This window comes from Heterodontus francisci, chromosome 7 (assembly GCF_036365525.1).
Source record: "Heterodontus francisci isolate sHetFra1 chromosome 7, sHetFra1.hap1, whole genome shotgun sequence".
NCBI lineage: Eukaryota > Metazoa > Chordata > Chondrichthyes > Heterodontiformes > Heterodontidae > Heterodontus > Heterodontus francisci.
In genome coordinates, this window is record NC_090377.1 from 30,586,235 (window position 1) to 30,609,121 (window position 22,887).

At 43.8% G+C, this 22,887-nt stretch overlaps 1 protein-coding gene across 2 annotated transcripts in view; it reads right to left on the reverse strand.

Moving 5' to 3' along the window:
- Positions 1 to 6,920: 6,920 nt before the first annotated feature.
- The window catches only part of LOC137371916 (activin receptor type-2A), a 194,259-nt gene continuing 178,292 nt past the window's right edge, over positions 6,921 to 22,887 (reverse strand). For both annotated transcript variants that reach the window (XM_068034971.1, XM_068034972.1), the window contains 2 exons: positions 11,769 to 11,899; positions 6,921 to 10,211 (listed from right to left, as the gene is read on the reverse strand). In XM_068034971.1, coding sequence (XP_067891072.1) covers positions 10,017 to 10,211; positions 11,769 to 11,899 — 326 coding nt within the window. In that variant the 3' untranslated portion in view covers positions 6,921 to 10,016. The remainder of the gene's footprint in view (positions 10,212 to 11,768; positions 11,900 to 22,887) is intronic.

Here is a 22,887-nt window from a genome sequence, read left to right on the forward strand (position 1 = left end):
CCTGTCAGCATTCCGAAGGGATCGTTCCCTCCGCGACACCCTGGTCCACTCCTCCATTACCCCCACCACCTCGTCCTCGTCCCAGGGCACCTTCCCTTGCAATCGCAGGAGGTGTAATACCTGCCCATTTACCTCCTCTCTCCTCACTATCCCAGGCCCCAAACACTCCTTTCAGGTGAAGCAGCGATTTACTTGTACTTCTTTCAATGTAGTATACTGTATTCGCTGCTCACAGTGTGGTCTCCTCTACATTGGGGAGACCAAGTGCAGACTGGGTGACCGCTTTGCGGAACATCTCCGCTCAGTCCGCAAGCAGGACCCTGAGCTTCCGGTTGCTTGCCATTTCAACACTCCCCCCTGCTCTCATGCTCACGTCTCTGTCCTGGGATTGCTGCAGTGTTCCAGTGAACATCAACGCAAGCTCGAGGAACAGCATCTCATCTACCGATTAGGCACACTACAGCCTGCCGGACTGAACATTGAGTTCAATAATTTCAGAGCATGACAGCCCCCCACTTTACTTTCATTTTTAGTCATTTTTAGTTATTTTTTCTTCCTTTTTTTTGCATTCCTTTTTACATTTTTTGCATTTATTTCATTTCATCTTAGTTTGTTCAGTTTGCTTACCCACTGTTTTTTTCAGGTTGTTTTTCTTCAGGTTTGCACTTGCTGATGTTCTATATTCAGTATATTCACACCTAATCTGTACTAATGCTTTGTCTTTCAAAACACCATTAACATATTGTTTGCCTTTGCTCTGTGACCTTTTGGTCAGCTATGTGGCCTGGTCCAATCTGCACCTTCTCCTTTGTTATCTCTTGCCCAACCCCCACCTCACTTGTTTATAATCTGTGACTTTTCTAATATTTGTCAGTTCCGAAGAAGGGTCACTGACCCGAAACGTTAACTCTGCTTCTCTTTCCACAGATGCTGCCAGACCTGCTGAGTGAATCCAGCATTTCTTGTTTTTGTTACAGTATCTAATTGGTTGTTTAGGTAAATGGAAAAAATTGATATGTTTTGACTTGTGGAGAAGTGGGACTGAATTAACAGTGCATGCCTCCTGCCTCAGTCATAACACAAGTCATTAATAAAGATCGTAAATACCTCCATACATACGAATTAGGAGCAGGAGTAGGCCATTCGGCTCCTCGAGCCTGCTCCGCCATTTGATAAGATCATGGCTGATCTGAATGTGGCCTCAACTCCACTTTCCTGTATGCCCCACATCACCACCCCCCCCCCCCATAACACTTGACTCCTTTCTCGATCAAGAATCTATATAATTCAGCTTTGAATATATTCATTGAGCCTGAGGCCCCAACACTGATTGCTGTGGCACTCCACTAGTTAGTTTGCCAACCTGAAAATGCCCCATTTATCCCAACTCCCTGTTTCCTGTTAGTCAATCCTCTATCCATCCAATATATTACCCCCAACACTGAGCTTATGTAGATCTTATGTAGTAACCTTTCATGTGGCACCTTATCGAATGCCTTTGGGAAATTCAAATACACTCCATCTACTGGTTCCCCTTTATCTATCCTGCTTGGTACATCCTTAAAGAACCAACAAATTTGTCAAACATAATTTCCCTTTCATAAGGGCGGCGCAGTGGTTAGCACCGCAGCCTCACAGCTCCAGGGACCCGGGTTCGATTCTGGGTACTGCCTGTGTGGAGTTTGCAAGTTCTCCCTGTGTCTGCGTGGGTTTCCTCCGGGTGCTCCGGTTTCCTCCCACAAGCCAAAAGACTTGCAGGTTGGTAGGTAAATTGGCCATTATAAATTGTCACTAGTATAGGTAGGTGGTAGGGAAATATAGGGACAGGTGGGGATGTTTGGTAGGAATATGGGATTAGTGTAGGATTAGTATAAATGGGTGGTTGATGGTCGGCACAGACTCAGTGGGCCGAAGGGCCTGTTTCAGTGCTGTATCTCTAATCTAATCTAAATAATAAAAACAGATCGACTCTGTCTGTATGATTTTCTAGATGTCCTGCTACTACTTCTTTAATAATATACTATAACATGCTCCATATTCTAATAACTACTGAGCAAATAAATGTCTCCTTATTTCACTACTGGATTTGTTCATAATTACCTTGTATCTATCACCCTAGTTGTGGATTCTCCCCCAGTGGAAATATTCGCTTCATCAGGTCTCCCATAAGTCTTTTCTCGTCTAAAGAAAAAAAGCATCAACGTGTTCAATGTTTCCCAATAGCTATAATCTCTCAGCTCTGGTAGTTTCTTTGTAGATATTTTTTGCACTGTTCAGTGTCTCTATGTTCTTTTTATAGTACAGAGACCAGAACTGTGCCCAGTATTCCTAAGGTTAGTCTGTGCAGGGTACGACACAAGTTTAGCATAATTTCACTAATTTTGAATTCTACACTCCTAGAAATAAATTAGTGTTTTGTTAGCATTTTAAAATCATTTGCTAACCTGCAATGCTGTTTATAACAACTTGATCACCTTCTACCCTATTTGATTTCTTATTCTCTAATGTGTGGGTGATGTTTTTATTTTTCCTACCAAAGTGAATCATCCTACATTTAGCTATGTTAGATTTCATTTGCCACATTACTACCCAGTCTTAGGACGCCAAGTTCTTCTTTTAGCATATTACATTGCAAAGTTGAAAAACTTGGTATAAAGCAATGTTTGCAATCACAGGCAAAAAGTCAGTAGTTACATGGATTCAGTTGATGCATTTGTTTCATTTTTTTTTCAGTTCTTTATAATGCTTACCCTTAGTTTGTGTGTGCTTAGGGATAGGTAGTAGACACTGTTCACTGTCATTTACTGATCAGAATATCCCATTTCAGGCAACCCATGGTAAGAACACTACTAGTGTGCTGACTAAATGGAAAACTGCTTAAGAGCAAACAGATGCTAATTGTATACTGGTTTATAAATAACATATGGGTTCCTTTTGGCCTCCTTGTCTCGTGACAATGGGAAACGCCTAGAGGTGATCAGTGGTTTGTGGAGCAGTACCTGGAGTGGCCATAAAGGCCAATTCTAGAGTGACAGACTCTTCCGCAGGCGCTGCAGGTAAAGTTGGTTGTCAGGGTGGTTACACAGTTGGCTCTCCCCTTGCGCTTGTTTTTTTTTTCCTGCCAACTGCCGAGTCTCCTCGACTCGCCACTCTTTAGCCCCGCCTTTATAGCTGTCCGCCAGCTCAGGCGATCACTGGCAACTGATTCCCACGACTTGTGGTCAATGTCACAGGACTTCATGTCGCGTTTGCAGACGTCTTTAAAGCAGAGACACGGACAGCCAGTGTGTCTGATACCAGTGATGAGCTCACTGTACAATGCGTCCTTGGGGATCCTGCCATCTTCCATGCAGCTCACATGGCCAAGCCATCTCAAGCGCCGCTGGTTCAGCAGGGTGTATACGCTGGGGATGTTGGTCGCTTCGAGGACTTCTGTGTTGGAGATACGGTCCTGCCACCTGATGTCAAGGATACTGTGGAGGCAGCGAAGATGGAATGAGTCGAGATGTCGCTCTTGGCTGACATACGTTGTCCATGCCTCGCTCGAGCCAGGGGAAACAACCTCTACCCAGTCAAGCCTTCTAACAAGTGTCTCCTTCAGAATCTTGTATGGGGCATAGAGTATAAAAATTGGCAAGTCATGCTGCAGCTGTACAGAACTTTAGTTAGGCCACACTTAGAATATTGCGTGCAATTCTGGTCGCCACAGTACCAGAAGGATGTGAAGACTTTGGAGAGGGTACAGAAGAGGTTTACCAGGATGTTGCCTGGTCTGGAGGGCATTAGCTATGAGGAGAGGTTGGATAAACTCAGATTGTTTTCACTGGAACGACGGAAGTGGTAGGGCGACATGATAGAGGTTTACAAAGTTATAAGCGGCATGGACAGAGTGGATAGTCAGAAGCTTTTTCCCAGGGTGGAAGAGTCAGTTACTAGGGGACATAGGTTTAAGGTGAGATGGGGCAAAGTTTAGAGGGGATGTGCGAGGCAAGTTCTTTACACAGAGGGTGGTGAGTGCCTGGAAATGGTTGCCGGGGGAGGTGGTGGAAGCAGGTACCATAGAGACGTTTAAGAGGCATCTTGACAAATACATGAATAGGATGGCAATAGAGGGATACGGACCCCAGAAGTGCAGAAGGTTTTAGTTTAGGCAGGCATCAAGATCGGCGCAGGCTTGGAGGGCCGAATGGCCTATTCCTGTGCTGTACTGTTCCTTGTTTCAATGAGATCACTCCTTGTCATTCTAAACTCCAGCCAGTATCGGCCCAATTTACTCAGTAGTTTTTGTCTACATAACAAAAGTGACTGCACTTCAAAAGCTGTCCATTAAATGCGAAGCATTGTGGCAAGTATTGATGAGGTACAATATAATTTCTCTGTTTTTCTTCCTAATTAAACATGAAAGATAATAGCTGTAAGCATAGAATCCTGGTTTGTAGGAGAGAAAACAAGCCTCTTATGACTGTGGCACTACCAGATTAGGTCATACTGTCAATGAGATAGCTGTCACCATATGAATCTGGGATTTCTATATCTATCACAGCCCACAGCTTCCTCAGATATTAAGAACAAGGGAAACTTCAGCCTTCACGACCCTCAGAAAGCAACCAGACTCAAGCGGGGTGCTTTAAAAGTGGAACTGGCTCGGTGCAGTCAGAGGCTGAAATAATGGGTGCAGGAAATCACCTTCAGAAACAGCCGGTGGCCTGAGTGCCCATGAGGCGGTTGTCGAGGCTTAGCGCCTCAATCCAGCCTCGGTCGCCCTTCGGCCGGCACAGCTGGGAGCTGGGAGCCGGGAAAGAAACTCCACCGTGAGCTGGATGGCGACCACAAGCGCAGCGTCAGCCTGGAGGACGCCGACATCGAGGAGGCCGTGCAGATTGTGGGCTGGCCCGCTCACCAGGGTCACGACCCCCGCCGGACGCTTCCCCCCTCACACCCCCTCCCCAGCTCCCCCCTCGCACCCCTTCTCCCCACCGCACCCGCTTCACACCCCCACACCCCTTCCCAGCTCCCCCACCCCGCACCCCCTTCTGCCATGAAATCACACAGTTAACTTGTTAGCTCCTATCCCTGAGCAGGGGCCCTAACAACCCCACTGCCTTGCGGGCTTCTCGAGAGAGACCAAGGCTAAGGGAGTAAACCCTAACAGAAAATCCGGAGCGGAACCCCGAAGGCGATCGTGTGTCACCTTTGGCATGTTTCCGGCAGTTCCTACAGCCATACCGGTGCCAAACGTTGTGCTCTGCACTCCTTTGGACCCCACTAGGAAGGCTGAGGGGGGGGTTTTGACGCTTGGGCAACTCAACCTCCATACACCCAGGCACGCGCCATGGAGAGGTCATTCCATAGTGGCCTCACAGCGACCAAAACAACACGGAAGGCAGCAGTTACGGGTTTTAAGTCCAGCTCAATTGGCGTAGACATTGGGCGCCACGGGTTGCCTTTGTCGGTGGGAGAGGTCATCGCATCTCATTGGACAGCTCCCGCCCGCCTCAAACCGGGCAGCCGGTCAGTAAGATTATGTCCCGCCACAGTCTACCTGCTTCAATGGGTGCTTGGAGCTCAGGGTCATTGCCCAACAAGTGGACTGTAACACCGCACCAAACAGCATGACAAAAAAAAGGAAAGGTACCAGCCCTTCGTTTTGCAAGCTGGAACGTCAGAACTGTGCGTCCTGGCCTGTCGGAAGACCTTACACAAATCAACGACTCTCAGAAGACCGCCATCATTAACGAGCTCAGTAGACAAAATGTGGACATTGCAGCACCTCAGGAAACACGCCTCCCTGCGAGTGGTTCTCTAAGAGAGCAAGACTACATCTTCTACTGGCAGGGTAGGGATCCTGAAGAACCAAAGACAGCATGGAGTGGGCTTCGCTATCAGAAATTCTTTGCTCAGCATGATAGAGCCACCTTCCAATGGTTCGGAATGCATACTGTCCATCCGACCGCTCACCGCCTCTGGTCCAGTACACCTACTCAGCATCTATGCTCCAATACTCTGCTCCCCACCTGAAGTTAAAGACTAGTTCTACGAGGAACTCCATAATATTAGTAGCATTCCTAATACTGAACATTTGTTCCTGCTGGGGGACTTTAATGCCAGGGTTGGGGCTGACCATGACTCATGGCCCTCCTGCCTTGGGCGCTATGGCACTGGAAGGATGAATGTAAACGGACAGAGACTGCTGGAGTTGTGCACCTATCACAACCTCTGCATCAACTCGTTCTTTCATACTAAACCCTGTCACCAGGTTTCATGGAGGCACCCAAGATCACATCATTGGCACCAGCTGGACCTCATCGTCACAAGGCGAGCCTCTATAAACAGTGTCCAAATCACATGCAGCTTCCACAGTGTGGACTGCAACACCGACCACTCCCTGGTGTGCAGCAAGGTTAGACTCAAACCAAAGAAGTTACATCACTCCAAGCAGAAGGGCCGTCCACACATCAACACAAACAGAATTTCTTATCCACAGCTGTTACATAAGTTTCTAAATTCGATTGAAAAAGCCCTTCAAAACACTCCTGCAGGGGATGCAGAAACGAACTGGGCCCACATCAGAGACGCCATCTATGGCTCAGCAATGATCACCTTTGGCAAACGTGACAAGCAGAATGCAGACTGGTTTCAATCTCACTTTGAAGAGCTGGAACCTGTCATGGCTGCTAAGCGCATTGCACTGTTAAACTCCAAGAAAGCCTCCAGCGAGTTAACATCCATAGCACTATTACCATTTACATTTACTGAAATAGAGGGCATCATATGAAGGTAAATGTAATACTGCATAACCTCAGGATATGCATCTTTTTTCCCCCAACAAAAATTATATGCGCTCTGTACGCAATACAATAAAAAATGAAAACACCAAAAAAAATACCAGCAAATGTACTCCATTTCATATACAGAATGTATGTCATACAGCAGTCACTATACAGTTTATTCTTAGGGGAACAGCAAATGTTTCTGTACAATATTTAACAATCTCTTCCATCTACCCATCCAGGCCTTTCCCTGGGTCTCTGCGAGATATTTGCAACAAAAAAAAATCCCAAGTACATATCCAGTATTACAGTAATTTGTGCCCACAAATGCACAGAACATTGATACAGACTAAAGCAAACATAATTGTTTAGAGGTATGTGTATCACAAACTGCTTTAAGAACTCTGTTGGCAAGTTCTGAGGTAAGCAACACTTAATATTGAATGCTATTTGTATCATTCTGTCCACAAAACATCTCGAGTTGTCTGAGGATCTTTAAACTTAATAGAAATAATTATATTGCATAATTAATAGCTTTACCCTATTTCAGGGCTATTATTTCTCCCTGTGAAGTGTAGGCTGCAAGGTAGAGTTGAAGTCTAAAATGTTACCAAAATCATTGCTTTGTAAAGTGATTAAAACATCTTTCCATGGATGAATGATACAAACCACACTGTATAGCACAAGTACCCAGTAGAGAAGATTCCTCCTAGCAGAAATCAACTCATGTTTTTGAGACAGACACCAGCTGACAATCTAATCCAAAGTGTACAAGTGGGCATGTAGAATATATATACACCGTTGCATTTGCCCTTTTATCCCTCTCTGCTTGGAGTATGGGGACAGACTTTTCTTTTTTGACATCAGAATTTTCTTGTTCTGAGCCTATGCATAACATTTCATGTTTGTCAGTATATTAAACAATAATTCATGATTTTAAAAGTAAGCACTTCATATATGCATAATAGTAATTCACAGTGAGTTCCTGATTTTCAAACTTTTTTTTAAAGCTGCAATATATTCTAGGAAACAAAAATCAATACATCATAAGTGGAGGGGAATGTTGCGCAAACAATGTTGCAGTTACCTGATAGAAGTAATATTTTCAACTAATTTTTCATTAATTTTTGAAGAAATCAGATATTGAAAACCTGTGTACATTATAAAATGATTAAAATGTTGATTTTCTAAGTTTGCATAGCCTTAGCATACGACTGATTATCAGATACCTGAAGTTCATCATTGTTATACAGTGTTAACTATTCATGGTCCACCAACTGAAGCAAACTTGCAGGAGAAGCCACTGGTGCTAAAAATTCATGAACTGATAAGGATAAAGGTTCCCCCACATATTAAAGAGGTTAGGAATGTTTAGCCCTAAAATACAAATTTGTGCTTAACAATAGATTTTAATGGGGACTTGGGATTGTAAAAAAATTAGAGACTTTAATTTGCTTTTATGATATACTGCAGCTTTAACTAATACTTTGTCAGCCTTTTGCAATAGATTATTGCTGAAATTAAAGTCAACTGTAACTGTGCAAATACTTTATAATGCTGTCAGTTCAGTCACAATCAGTTTCAAAATCAGTAATCCTATTGCAAAGTAAAAAAACTGCAGAAATGCAGTAAACACTTTAGTGTCATCCACCTAAAACATTTGGCACCTAATCACTACTCACACAGTCAGTGTAGTTTTATGGCCTTTGCGATACCCCACATTGCACAGTTTAGTGCTGAAGCATTTAGCTAAACTGTAACAATGCAATGCATGGTTAACACTTGGTTAAAGACAACCAAACCCTGGCCCTAAAAGGTAAATTGAGCAGCAGTTGCAGTGGTTAGTTTTGACTTGCATCAGTTCTGCTAAAATGTATAAAACCATAGTAATTGTTTAGGAACAGAAGTTAGTACCAGTCATTGTATGTGTATCTATTGCATATATTAATTTTTTTTTTAAAAAGTTCCTCTGTTGCCCTGCAAGTTCTTTTTAAACTTACTGAAATGGCACCAAAATTAGTGTAGGACTGTCACCACAACTCAAAACAGAGAGGGTTTGGGGCAACAAATTCCTGAGGTTATGTTGGTACAGTGATACAGTAGACTAATGACTGCACTTTTAACAGGTATGCAAAATTACTTTACATGTGTAATTAAAGGAAACCAAAGGATATATTACTTTACAAAATAAAAGCATTCAAATTTTAAAAACACCTCCAGTGTTAATTATATCTCGCAAGTTTAAAAAACAGAAAAGCATGCGCACATCTCTGAATTTTCTATAGACACAGCAAATCTAAAAATAAGGAAGTGCTTTTGAAAGCCAATTTAGGGCAAAAGATAGTTTCAAAGCTTCATGTAGCAAAGGAGCTATTAAAAGCAGACAACTGCACGGTTAAAAATTATTACATGATCTTGCACAAGAAAACAAGGCAGAAACACTTTGAATGGCCTTCTCCCATTGGCATAGAAAGGTATAGTTTACACTTTTTTAAATGCAGTGATTTAATACATAAAATTACATTGTCAACTGTCAATTCAAATCTGTTAGTGTTATCAAACTTAAAAGTACTAATATAGTTTATCAAATATGGAAACTGAGGTATACCTTGTTGAGGGAGGTTTATGGTTATAATGTAATGCTTCTTTGCTATGTCCCAAAAAACCTTGATTTGTTTATACATATAACAGCAGCACACTGAACATTCACAAGCTATGTCATATTGGCATTACAATAGTTCTTTTGTGAACGCAAATAGCAAATGCAATAAAAATGAATTGCCTTTCTTTCTGAAATGAAAGGTACTGTTATTAAAAATTAACAGTAGTTCATCTGAGAAACAGACATCCTCACAAGAAGCCAGTTATCTGGTGCACTCCAATTTTTAGCCACGCTCATGTTGCCAAATTTGAGAGCCATGCTCTTCTATGACATGCTCTTCAAGACTCATCTTTAACCTATTTAGCTTCACTTGCTGGAAGAAAAGAGTTATCTTCCAGTATCTTGGATGAAGTTTATTGAAGTATCAAGTGATCCATGCCACAACCAAACTGTGTTCTAAACCACCTCTGACTGACTGTGGTACCCGTTGCCTCCATTGTCCACTTGCCATTCCATTGGCTACCAGTTCTGTTAAGTGTGTAAGGACAAGATACTGAATTGTTTGTTGTAACCAGTCAAATAAATTCAGCAGATAGCAGCTCTACTGTAGAGTTCCTTGGTTTGGTTTCGGACTATTGTAACCATCATAGGCTAGATTCTTTGGGAGGAAAGTCAACATTTGTTACCATGGTGACTACTGTCACAATGTTGTCTGTAGTAATCGTGCTCATTAGTCTTTGCATCTGAGTGATGCGTTCTGCAACACAACCAGCAGATAGTCTTGCCTCCGCATCATGATCCCAACATTCTTCTATAGTCTCACATAATACTGCTATTCCCTACGAGAAGACAAAAAAAAAATTAAAAAGATTCTCTGTGGTGGAGAAATGCAGATAAAATATCTGTCAGCCTGAAAAGAAAATTCAGATTAATGCAATTAAAGGTGCCAGAATATATACCAGAAAGATGCAATATCAATCTGTAGGACTTATGCTATTACTTCACAACATATTGATCAGCCCACAGTTGGGATAGATACGGGTGCCACATTACATAACGCTAATAGAAGCGCATGAGGAGCACGGAAAAAGAGTGACAATGTCAATCCCAAGTGGAACTGGGATGAATTGTAAGGAAATACAGAAGTCTAGAGATCGAGTTAAGGGGTTATTGGGAGTCAAAATATGAAATGATGTTTGCTTATCTTTAATACTGTTGCTCAATGATCACTAAAACTCACACCTGCACTGGTTCTATGCATTCCATTCCTTCAACTTCAGATGCAGCTTCATAATTTAAATTTAATAAGCGCACACAGCGGGGCTGGTCGTGAGGCTTAAAGGGCTCAGGTACTTAAAAATTTTGCAGCAAATTGTAAGAGCAAGATAGATCCAGTAAGCAGACTGAAAAGGAGTAGTACTGAAATGGCTGGAAGTGAACAGGGCTGATTCAGGATCATGAATAGGAAGCGAGTGGGGCCTATTTGGGACATGGTTAGGAGAAGAGTGGGGCCTAGTTAGGAACATGGACAGGAAGGAGTGTGGCACAACCAGGCATGTTAAATGGACCAGCTTTTTTTTTCAAATAAATCGTTTCAGCCAGTAGTGGGGACTAATTCTGGCCAAAATAAATAAAATCTAGTGTGGAACTGGGCCCAAAAGGAACAAAGCAGTTTCAGCCAGGAGCAGGACCCTGTAGTGGGACTGGCAGCAAGTGGAGCAGATCCAGGGGCAGGATACAAATGGGCTCGAGTTTTAAATGTTGGAGCAGCCCCTGGAAGAGCAAGGCAGAGCCCAGAGCAAGTGAATGTTAAATTGCCCAATATTTTAAAAGTTGAAAAATTTAAATATGCCTAATATTGCTTATGCGTTGAGTCACAGACTCTGGTTGTGGAAGAAATGGTGGACAGAGCTGCTGACTCACTGACAGTGCCATCTGTTGACCAGAGGACCAAGACTGCAGTGATAGAAAATGCTGATGTACAATTTGGTTGTTATAAAATGCTGACATAAAAGTATGACTCAAAAATTGAGACATCAGAAGTAAACTTAATACCAAGACCACCTACCTATATACAGGCAACATAAAATACAGGTACGCTATCCCATGCTGGTAAAATGAATTTGTGTCCCTTTAAGGACACAAAATTCATCTGTTGTCAAACAAAAAAAAAATCCTCAGGTAGGTGAAGGATTTAATTGTTTGGTGAAGGAACTGTGTAGAGTGAGGTCAGAGATTAATTAGTCTTCAGGCTGCAGATCAGAAACCAGTATAAAATGTTCAGCCTTTTTTGTCTTTTTTTCAAAAAAAGGAAATTGTGAGGGGGCGGGTTGAGCATACCAAATAACAGACTTAGCACTGTAATGTTCACATGATTTATAAACATATACACTTACAGGATGCTTTTGCCAGTGTTCTCTAAAAATAGGTCTCATCTTCTTATGCACAACCACCTCTTGCATATCTTCAAGGGATGGATGCTGTCCAATTTCCTCTTCAAATGGCAACATATATTCATCCACTGGACCTAGTGTCAAACAGATACAAGAGTACATTAATTGCTGTTTCTAAATGTTGGCAAAGAAAGTGGCAGAAATTGTCCTTGAAATTTACATTATTATAATATTTACAATCCTTAAACCAATTTCTAAAAAAAACCTTGGAATCATTTATCAAATATACTACTGAATGCTACAATAGTTGAGATATCTTTGGATGAATCAATTAAGATGGGCTGAATGGCCTTCCTCACCATAATTACGTTGTGAATGGTTTCTTTTAATGAATCAAATACTATTTCGTCAGACTTGCAATATCAAAAAAAAAGCTGCTATTTAGCAATGGCACCAAGGACAAGTTAAATTTTGCAAGCTGGCGGTCTCAAGGTTACGGCTGAAAAAAAGGTTACACCGTAGAAAAAAAAAATCAGATAAAGAGGTTGTACAAAGTATGCAGAAATATTCTGCTCAGCAACAAAACAGCAAAACTGTACCAAATGCTCTCATTGCTTTTGGTTTCAGGATGATAGATTATGACCCGGGTGGTACTGTACTGTAGCAGTATTCCAAATATTTCCACTAAACATTAAGGATGATAATGTTTACTACCCCAGAGTAAAATAATCTAACATTATGACTCAATATTGTAATGGGGCTGTACTACAATATTATGAACTTAAAAGGTGGTATGTATTAAAAAACTCTTCCAGAATTTTGTCCTCCTGAGGCTTCGGCTCGTGCTAAATTTTGATTTTCCGTATTCTGGTACCTTACTCATCTTCTGCACAACCACGTCTTGCATATCTACAAGGGCTGGATAATGTCCAACTTCCTCTTCAAATGGCAACATGTATACTTGTACCTTCTACATGATTTTAAAGGAGAGTCACCAGGCTACTAAAAATGGAGCCCAATCCAAACATCAACCAGGGACTTCCTTCCCAAAAGGATGTGAGTGAACCTAATGGATTTTTAACAACTATCTGGTCATCATTACTGATACTAGCTTTAATTCCAGATTTGATTAATTAAATTGAATTTAAAATCCCCAGCTGTACTGGTGGGATTTGAATTCATTGCTCAGATGATTAGTCCAGCCACTGAATTACTAGACCAGTAACATAACCACTATGTTACTGTTCTCTAATAGGGATAAGTGTGGGTTATCATGCGGAAGCAAACTGTAAAAGATAAATTACAGGTGAAGGCAGCGATTTGGCCCATCCTGATTCATCACTGCAAGCATATATTCCAACTTTTTTTTTTTAAATGATTCCAGTGTTTTGCCTCCAGCACTCTGGCTAGAAGTTTATTCTGCATGTTGATGCCTCCTGTGAAGAATTTCCTGATATTTTAAAAAAACCCTTCTCTAGTTTCAACCTATTCTACTCGCATTGTCTGAAGTAATATTTCAGGTTAACTTTTTCTACACCTTTAACAATCTTAGGTACCTTTAAGATCACAGTGGCGCAGTGGTTAGCACCGCAGCCTCACAGCTCCAGCGACCCGGGTTCGGTTCTGGGTACTGCCTGTGTGGAGTTTGCAAGTTCTCCCTGTGACCGCATGGGTTTCCGCCGGGTGCTCTGGTTTCCTCCCACAGCCAAAGACTTGCAGGTTGATAGGTAAATTGGCCATTGTAAATTGCCCCGAGTGTCGGTAAGTGGTAGAAAAATTGAGGGAAGGTGGGGATGTGGTAGGGAATATGGGACTAATGTAGGATTAGTATAAATGGGTGGTTGATGGTCAGCACAGACTCGGTGGGCTGAAGGGCCTGTTGCAGTGCTGTATCTCTCTATGACATTCTATCACCACTCATTCACATACACTCCAAGTTTCTCCAGTTTTTTCTCATAACACAGACCAGTGACATTGGGTATCAGTTCTGTGGCTCTTCTCTGCACTGTCAAATACATAAGTACAAACATATGAATGAGGAGCAGGAGTGGGCCCTTCGGCACCTCGAGCCTGCTTTGCCATTTGAGAAGATAATGGCTGATCTGATTGTGGCCTCAACTCTACTTTCCTGTCTACTCCCTATACCCTTTGTAAATCAAGAATCTATCTATCTATCTATCTCAGCCTTAAAAATATTCAATGACCCTGCCTGCACTGCTCTCTGGGGAAGAGAATTCCACAGCCTAATGACCCTCAAAAAAAAAATTCTCCTCATCTCTATCTTAAACGGGAGACCCCTTATTTTTAAAACTGTGTCCCCTGGTTCTAGTCTCTCCCATAAGGGGAAACATCCTCTCAGCATCCACCCTGCCAAGTCCCCTCAAGATCTTATGTTTCAATAAGGTCACCTCTCATTCTTCTAAACTTCAATGGATACAGGCCCAACGCGTCCAACCTTTCCTCATAAGAAAACCCCTTCATCCCAGGAATCAGTCGAGTGAACCTTCTCTGAACTGCTTTGAGTGCAATTACATCCTTTCTTTCGTAAGCAGACCAAAACTGTACACAGTACTGCAGTTGTGGTCTCACAAAGGCCCTGTACAGCTGTAGCAAAACTTCCCTTTTATATTCCAATTTCCTTGCAACAAGTGACAACATTCCATTTGCCTTGCTAATCACTTGCTGTACCTGCATACTAATTTTTTGTGATTCATGCACCAGGACATGCATATCCCTCAGTACCACAGAGTTCTGCAATCTTTCGCTATTTAAATAATTTAATTTAAATAATATACTGCTGTTCTATTCTTTCTACCAAAGTGGACAAGTTTTTCTCTCAGAGGGTTGAGTGTCTTTGGAACTTCCCCAGCAGCTGTGGCCACTTATTGTTTCAGATTTGTTTATAAAGTTGCTGAGAGGGTGCCTCAAGATGGAGGCACCCTCTCCCTCCCTTACCTATAACAGTAGATTGTAGCTCCTTCATGCCTGCTTCAAGAGCCTGCCTACTGCCGTTAATTGAATAGCAATCGCACCCTCTAGCCACTAATTGGTCAATCAAGAGAAAAAATACTGCAGGATGCCTGCTCCCAACACAGAGAGAGGTTGGGATCCTCCATTTGACAGACGCGAGGTGCTGACCTAAAACGCAAAATCTCGCAGATGGTCATTTTTACTTTGAAGTGATGTTAGTCATGTGACATTAATTTGTGTCTTTTGTAGCCTAACACAGTACAGACTCAGGTAATTAATGAGAGTAATGTCCCTCAAAGTTAACCATGGTAGTGACCATGCATGTGTGCTATTTCAAAGGAGATGACATATGCATGTCGCACGTGGTAACTTGCAGGCTACTGCACAGCTTAAAGGGAACATCGGTGGTAACCATGAGTATAGTGGTGGTCAAAAGCATAGAAAGAAATTGTGAAGTAAAAATAGATGAGTTGAAGAACTTCCATAACCCGATAGATAAATGTTGACTCATCAATAATCTAATTCTGCAATTCATGTTAGAGGAAGGAGCAGAGGGTTGGGGCTGGTTAGATTGCTTTTTCTGGTGGCTGGGGGTGGGATGGGGAGTGGATCTGGTGACGGGGTGGGGGAGTGCATCTGGCACTAGCAGAATGATTTTATGAAGACGATGAGTGTGTGTGTATGCATGCTAGTCAAGATGAAGGAAGACTGGACCGGGAAATGGAAAGTTTATTTTTCTTCTTTCCAAGCACATCCATGGCAGGATTTTATTTTCCCACTGCTGGGAGTGGCGGTGGGCAAAACAATGGTGGCCCGTGCGCCGCCATGATCTTGAGCACAGTGGCTCATTCAAATATGCATGGCGGCCGCCTCTTCCCTCACCACCCTCCCCCCAAGCATGTGGCGACTGAGGCCTTGGCGACACCTTCAACATCGCCAGCTCTCTCTGCGCAGGCGCTGGTGCCATTTTTAAAAGGGCTGCCAGCCCTGATCAGAGAATGCAGAGTTGCCCCCGTCCCCCAACACTAAAAATAAATGTTTGGCCTGTCACCACCCCCTCAATACACTAAAATTGTAGAGTTGACCCCTTCTCCACCCAACTGCACAAACTGCAGAGGTCATCCTTCTCCCACCCCCACCAACTGCATAAAGTGTAGAGGTCACCCTGTTTCCCCCTGCCCCCCCAACACTAAGACTGCTCTGATACCCCTTCCCCACCTCAGTGGCGCCAGCTTTCCCTGGACAGGGAAGTGAAGGCCCGTGAGGGCCGCCTGTTGCACTGAACATCCGGATTCAAAGGTAAGATTGCAGGCAATTGGATTTAAATGTATGCATAGTTTATTTAAATATTTAAAGTCAGGTCCCGTCGCTGAGCTGCAGGAGGGGGCCACCACAGAGCCTCGCTGCCGCCAGGGAGATTGAGCCCAGCAATCCCGGCATCAGGCTCCGCAGCAGGCCGCTGCCGGTGCGATCTTTCCCCCAGCGAGCGCATTGAATGCTAGAGTGTGAGTAAACAGTCGCAGTAAAGTATAGCTTTAGACCAGGTGCACTTGGAGCGCGACCTTGTTTCTGGACCAGGAACCGTGGGGATTGTGCCGAGTTTACTTGTGGACGAGGGTGACCTCCTCCTGGGTGATGACCTGGCGGGGGCGAAGATGGTAGCTTCCCCAGTGGTTTTGGAGACACCAAAAGAGGTCAGGGAGTCAGAACAGTTACAGGAAAAGGTCCCTGGCATTTTCCTGACTGTGTGGTGACTCAGTCCATGGCCAAACAAGATCTGTCAGAGGAGGCTGAACTGGCACTACAGACAGATGACGCTACCGTCTGGTTATCTGAAACCTTCTTTGAGAAGTTAGAGAACCCAGAGAATGGGCTAAACAGATCTTTGAGGCAGAGAGGAGCGGAGGCAGAGAGGAGCGGAGCCAGAGGAGCAGCAGGACCGGAGATATAAAAAAGCGCGACAAAAACCTGTGTGGGAGAGAGGCAGAGAGGAGCACAGCCCAAGGAGCGGGGGGAAAAAAAAAAAAAAAAAAAAAAAAAAATCGAAAAGTGACATCAGAGTAACGTCACATTGAACAGTGAGAGCAGGGAAACAGAAAGCAGCTGGGGTCAGTATTCAGGTAAGTTTTTAAATTTAATTGAATTGAATCAACATAGAGTAATTGATTTGTAAGTATATAAACTAAAGACTAAAACGGTTTAAAAAAAACTTAAGACCAGTCATAAATTTAAATAACAAATTAAAATCTAATTATATAAATTAGAGATGCAGGGCCAGGTGATGTGTTGTACTTGCATGATGTGGGAGCTGGTAGACACCATTGCGGTTCCTGGTGAACACATCTGTAGCAAGTGTTGGCTGCTTGAGGAACTCTGGCTCAGAGTTGATGAGCTGGAGTCTGAGCTTTGGACACTGCGACACATCAGGGAGGGGGAGAGTTACATGGACGCTGTGTTTCAGGAGACAGTCACACCCCTTAGATTAACTACCATGAATTTGGCCAGTGGTCGGGGACAGGAGTGTGTGACGATGAGTGAGGCAGGTAGAGGGATCCAGGAGGTAGTGCTGCAGGAGCCTCAGCCATTGTTCTTGTCCAACAGGTTCGAGATTCTTGCTCCATGTGTGGACGAGAGCAGGGACTGTAGGGAGGATGAGCAAACTGACCACAGCACTGTGGTACAGGGAGCCATTCAAGTGAGGGGAGAAAAGAGAAATGCAGTCGTAATAAGGGATAATATAGTTAGGGGCATAGACACTGTTCTCTGTGGCCAGGATCGAGAGTCCCGAAGGCTCCATTGCCTACCTGGTGCCAGGGTTCGGGATATCTCATCTGGGCTGCAGAGGAACTTGTGGGAGGGGAAAGATCCAGTTGTCGTGGTCCACGTAGGTACCAACGATCTAGGTAGAACGAGGTTAGAGGTTCTGCTGAGGGAATATGAGAAGCTCGGGGCTAAATTAAAAAGCAGAACCAAAAAGGTAATAATTTCTGGATTACTACCTGAACCACGAGCAAATTGGCAAAGGGTCAATAAGATTAAAGAGGTAAATGCATGGCTCAAAGATTGGTGTGGGAGAAATGGGTTCGAATTCGTGGGACATTGGCACCAGTACTGGGGAAGGAGGGAGCTGTTCCGATGTGACGGGCTCCACCTGAATCATGCTGGGACCAGAGTCCTGGCGAATCGCATAACTAGGGCTGTAGATAGGGCTTTAAACTAAATAGTGGGGGGGGAGGGTTCAGTTGTATGGAAAAACAGGAAGTTAAAGGAGAAGGTAGGAGTGCAGGTTAGTGGTGAGGCTGATTGTTACCAAACTGCAAGTAGCATACTGGTTAAACCAGAAGAGAGAAATAATAAACAGGTGAATAAAGTATCAGTGCTGAGGGACAGGTTAGGGGGTATAGCCCAAGTAAGATATATACAAATGCACAGAGTGTAAGGAATAAACTAGATGAGCTGCAGGCGCAAATTCAAATGGAAGATTATGATGTGGTGGCCATTGCGGAGGCGTGGCTGCAGGATGGTCGGGATTGGGAACTAAATATACCTGCTTATAAAGTTTACAGGAGGGACAGGGAAAATGGCAAAGGGGGTGGAGTAGCCTTACTGATTAGAAATAATATCACCTCATTAGTGAGGGAGGATATAATGAGGGGAAAGCATCCAGTGGAGACCTTATGGGTGGAATTGAGGAACAGAAAAGGATCTAAAACTTTAATAGGTGTTGTGTATAGACACCCTGGTAGCAGTTCTGAGGTGTTAGATTGTATAAATGCACAAATTAGGCAAGTGTGTAACAAAGGCAGAGTAGTATTAACTTACACATAGATTGGGAGAGGCAGACTAGCCCCTGTCAGAAAGGTAGTGAATTTCTGGAATGTGTCTGGGATAGTTTCCTACAGCAATATGTCGTAGATGTAACAAGGGGACAGGCAATATTAGATTTAGTTATGAGCCAAATTTAATTAGTGGCCTAACTGTGCCTGAACATTTATCAAATAGTGATCACAATATGATCAAATTCAAGGTAGCGTTTGAAAGTGAAAAGCACGAATTTACTACGAGAATTTTAGACTTGGGTAAGGTTGACTTTACCGGGATGAGACAGAGACTGTCCACGGTAAACTGGGTAGATCTGTTAATGGGTCAAACGACTGAACAACAGTGGAGAATATTTAAAGAAACATTTAACGAAATACAGAGCGAGTATATACCCGAGAGGAAAAAGCTCCACTTCACAGAAAAAACAGCCATGGACAACTAAAGAGATTAGGGATAGCATAAAACAAAAAGAAAGGGCTTACAAAAATGCAAAATGCAGCACAGATCCGGCCGAATGGGATCGATACAAAGACCAGCAAAAGGTCACAAAGCAGCTTATAAGAGCTACTAAAAGAGATTATGAAAGGAAACTTGCAAGGCACATCAAAATCAATAAGAAGAAATTTTATAGTTACATAAAGGGAAAGCGGGTGGTCAAGAGCAATGTAGGCCCACTAAAAGCTGAAAACAAAGATATTGTCATTGATAATGGGGAAATGGCAGACATGTTGAACAATTACTTTGCCTCAGTATTTACAGTTGAAAAGGAGGCTAACTTGCCGAAATCCCGAAAAAATTAATAGTCGCTAGGGGACAGGGACTTAATACAATTAACATAAGTAAAACATCAGTAACAAGGAAATTAATGAAACTAAAGAGTGAGAAATCTCCAGGACCTGACGGTTTCCATCCGAGGGTGTTAAAGGAAGTAGGGGAGCACATTGTAGATGCCCTAACTATAGTCTTTCAGAGTTCCCTAGATTCAGGAGTGGTCCCTCTGGATTGGAAAGTTGCACATGTCACTCCACTTTTTAAGAAGGGTGAAAGGGGGAACCAAGGAAATTACAGACCAGTTAGCCTGACATCTGTGGTGGGGAAGTTGCTGGAATCTATAATCAAGGATAGGGTGACTGAACACCGAGAAAAATTTCAGTTCATCAGGGACAGCTAGCATGGATTCATGATGGGAAGGTCACGCCTGACAAATCGCATTGAATTTTTTGAAGAGGTGACTAAGGTAGTGGACAGGGGAATGTCTATGATGTTATTTATATGGACTTCCAGAAGGCATTTGATAAAGTCCCACATAAGAGACTGTAAACTAAGGTAGAAGCCCATGGAGTTGAGGGCAAATTATTGACATGGTTAGGAAGTTGGTTGAGTGGTAGGCGACAGAGAGTGGGGATAATGGGTAAGTACTCCGATTGGCAGGATGTGACTAATGGTGACCCACAGGGATCTGTGTTGGGGCCTCAATTATTCACATTATTCAAAGAAAAAGAAGAACAAAGAAAATTACAGCACAGGAACAGGCCCTTCGGCCCTCCAAGCTTGCGCCGATCCAGATCCTCTATCTAAACATGTCGCCTATTTTCTAAGGGTCTGTATCTCTGCTTCCTGCCCATTCATGTATCTGTCTAGATACATCTTAAAAGCCGCTATCGTGCCCGCATCTACCACCTCCACTGGCAACGCGTTCCAGGCACCCACCACCCTCTGTGTAAAGAACTTTCCACGCGTATCCCCCCTAAACTTTTCCCCTCTCACTTTGAACTCGTCACCCCGAGTAATTGAATCCCCCACTCTGGGAAAAAGCTTCTTGCTATCCACCCTGTCTATACCTCTCATGATTTTGTACACCTCAATCAGGTCCCCGCCTCAACCTCCGTCTTTCTAATGAAAATAATCCTAATCTACTCAACCTCTCTTCATAGCTAGCGCCCTCCATACCAGGCAACATCCTGGTGAACCTCCTCTGCACCCTCTCCAAAGCATCTACATCCTTTTGGTAATGTGGCGACCAGAACTGCACGCAGTATTCCAAATGTGGCCGAACCAAAGTCTTATACAACTGTAACATGACCTGCCAACCCTTGCACTCAATACCCCGTCCGATGAAGGAAAGCATGCCGTATGCCTTCTTGACCACTCTATTGACCTGCGTTGCCACCTTCAGGGAACAATGGACCTGAACACCCAAATCTCTCTGTACATCAATTTTCCCCAGGACTTTTCCATTTACTGTATAGTTCACTCTTGAATTGGATCTTCCAAAATGCAAGACCTCGCATTTGCCCTGATTGAACTCCATCTGCCATTTCTCTGCCCAACTCTCCAATCTATCTATATTCTGCTGTATTCTCCGACAGTCCCCTTCACTATCTGCTACTACACCAATCTTAGTGTCGTCTGCAAACTTGATCAGCCCACCTATACTTTCCTCCAAATCATTTATGTATATCACAAACAACAGTGGTCCCAGCACGGATCCCTGTGGAACACCACTGGTCACACATCTCCATTTTGAGAAACTCCCTTCCACTGCTACTCTCTGTCTCCTGTTGCCCAGCCAGTTCTTTATCCATCTAGCTAGTACACCCTGGATCCCATGCGACTTCACTTTCTCCATCAGCCTACCATGGGGAACCTTATCAAACGCCTTACTGAAGTCCATGTATATGACATCGACAGCCCTTCCCTCATCAATCAACTTTGTCACTTCCTCAAAGAATTCTACTAAGTTGGTAAGACATGACCTTCCCTGCACAAAACCATGTTGCCTATCACTGATAAGCCCATTTTCTTCCAAATGGGAATAGATCCTATCCCTCAGTATCTTCTCCAGCAGCTTCCCTACCACTGATGTCAGGCTCACCGGTCTATAATTACCTGGATTATCCCTGCTACCCTTCTTAAACAAGGGGACAATATTAGCAATTCTCCAGTCCTCCGGGACCTCACCCATGTTTAAGGATGCTGCAAAGATATAAGGCCCCAGCTATTTCCTCTCTCGCTTCCCTCAGTAACCTGGGATAGATCCCATCCGGACCTGGGGACTTGTCCACCTTAATGCCTTTTAGAATATCCAACACTTCCTCCCTCCTTATGCCGACTTGACCTAGAGTAATCAAACATCTGTCCATAACCTCAACATCCGTCATGTCCCTCTCCTCGGTGAATACCGATGCAAAGTACTCGTTTAGAATCTCACCCATTTTCTCTGACTCCACGCATAACTTTCCTCCTTTGTCCTTGAGTGGGCCAATCCTTTCTCTAGTTACCCTCTTGCTCCTTATTCATTAACAACTTGGATGATGGCATAGTAAGTCATATATCCAAATTTGCTGATGATACAAAGTTAGGCGGCATTGTAGACAGTCTAGATGATAGCATAAAATTGCAAAGTCTAAAAATTAGGACCAGACCGTTCAGGAGAGATGTGAGGAAGCACTTCTTCACACAAAGGGTGGTAGAGGTTTGGAACTCTCTCCCACAAACAGCAGTTGAAACTAGAACAGTTGTTAATTTTAAATCTGAGAGAGACAGAATTTTGTTAAGCAAAGATACTAAGGGATATGGGCCAAAGGCAGGTATATGGAGTTAGGCCTTGGATCAGCCATAATCTCACTGAATGGCGGGACAGGGTCAAGGGGCTGAATGTCCTGTTCCTATGTTTGTTCGTCGAGGCTCAGCAAGCTGACCCAGGGTTAAAAAAGTTAGCACAGACTGCCTAAACTGAAGTTGAAGCAGAGAGAGTTCCAGACTGCTACTATTTAAAAGTGGAGACCTCCTCATAGACCTGCAGATGAAGAGTGGACAGTGGTTTACCAGGTAGTGGTGCCGCTGAGGTAGAGGCCTGCTCAGGTCAGGAAAAAAAGAACCCGACCGAACCACAGCTGACCTGAGCCCGACCTGGCCCGAGTCCCTCCGATTTTGCCCCAAGTCCGACCCGACCCGACCCAACCCGACCATCCGTTTGCTTACCTTCCTGACACCGAACCTGCAAGAAGCTGCAGCACATGCGTGATGACGTCATAGCGACGTCACCCGCTCACTGCGCAGACTCAGTTTCATCCCGGTCTCCCAGCTCAGGTATGTTTTTAAATTTCAATACTTACCAGCAGAGCACTTACCGCGTGTGACCGGCCCGACCCGACTCGACTCGACCTGGACTCAGCCAGACCCGACCCGAGCCCGAAAGCTGTACCCTGAAGATCGGCCAGACCCGACCCGACCCAAACCCAACACGTCGTCGGGTCCCGATGGGTTCGGGTTGGGTAGCAGGCCTCATAGGTAAATATTAAGAACAGGCCACGAGATTTGAATGGCT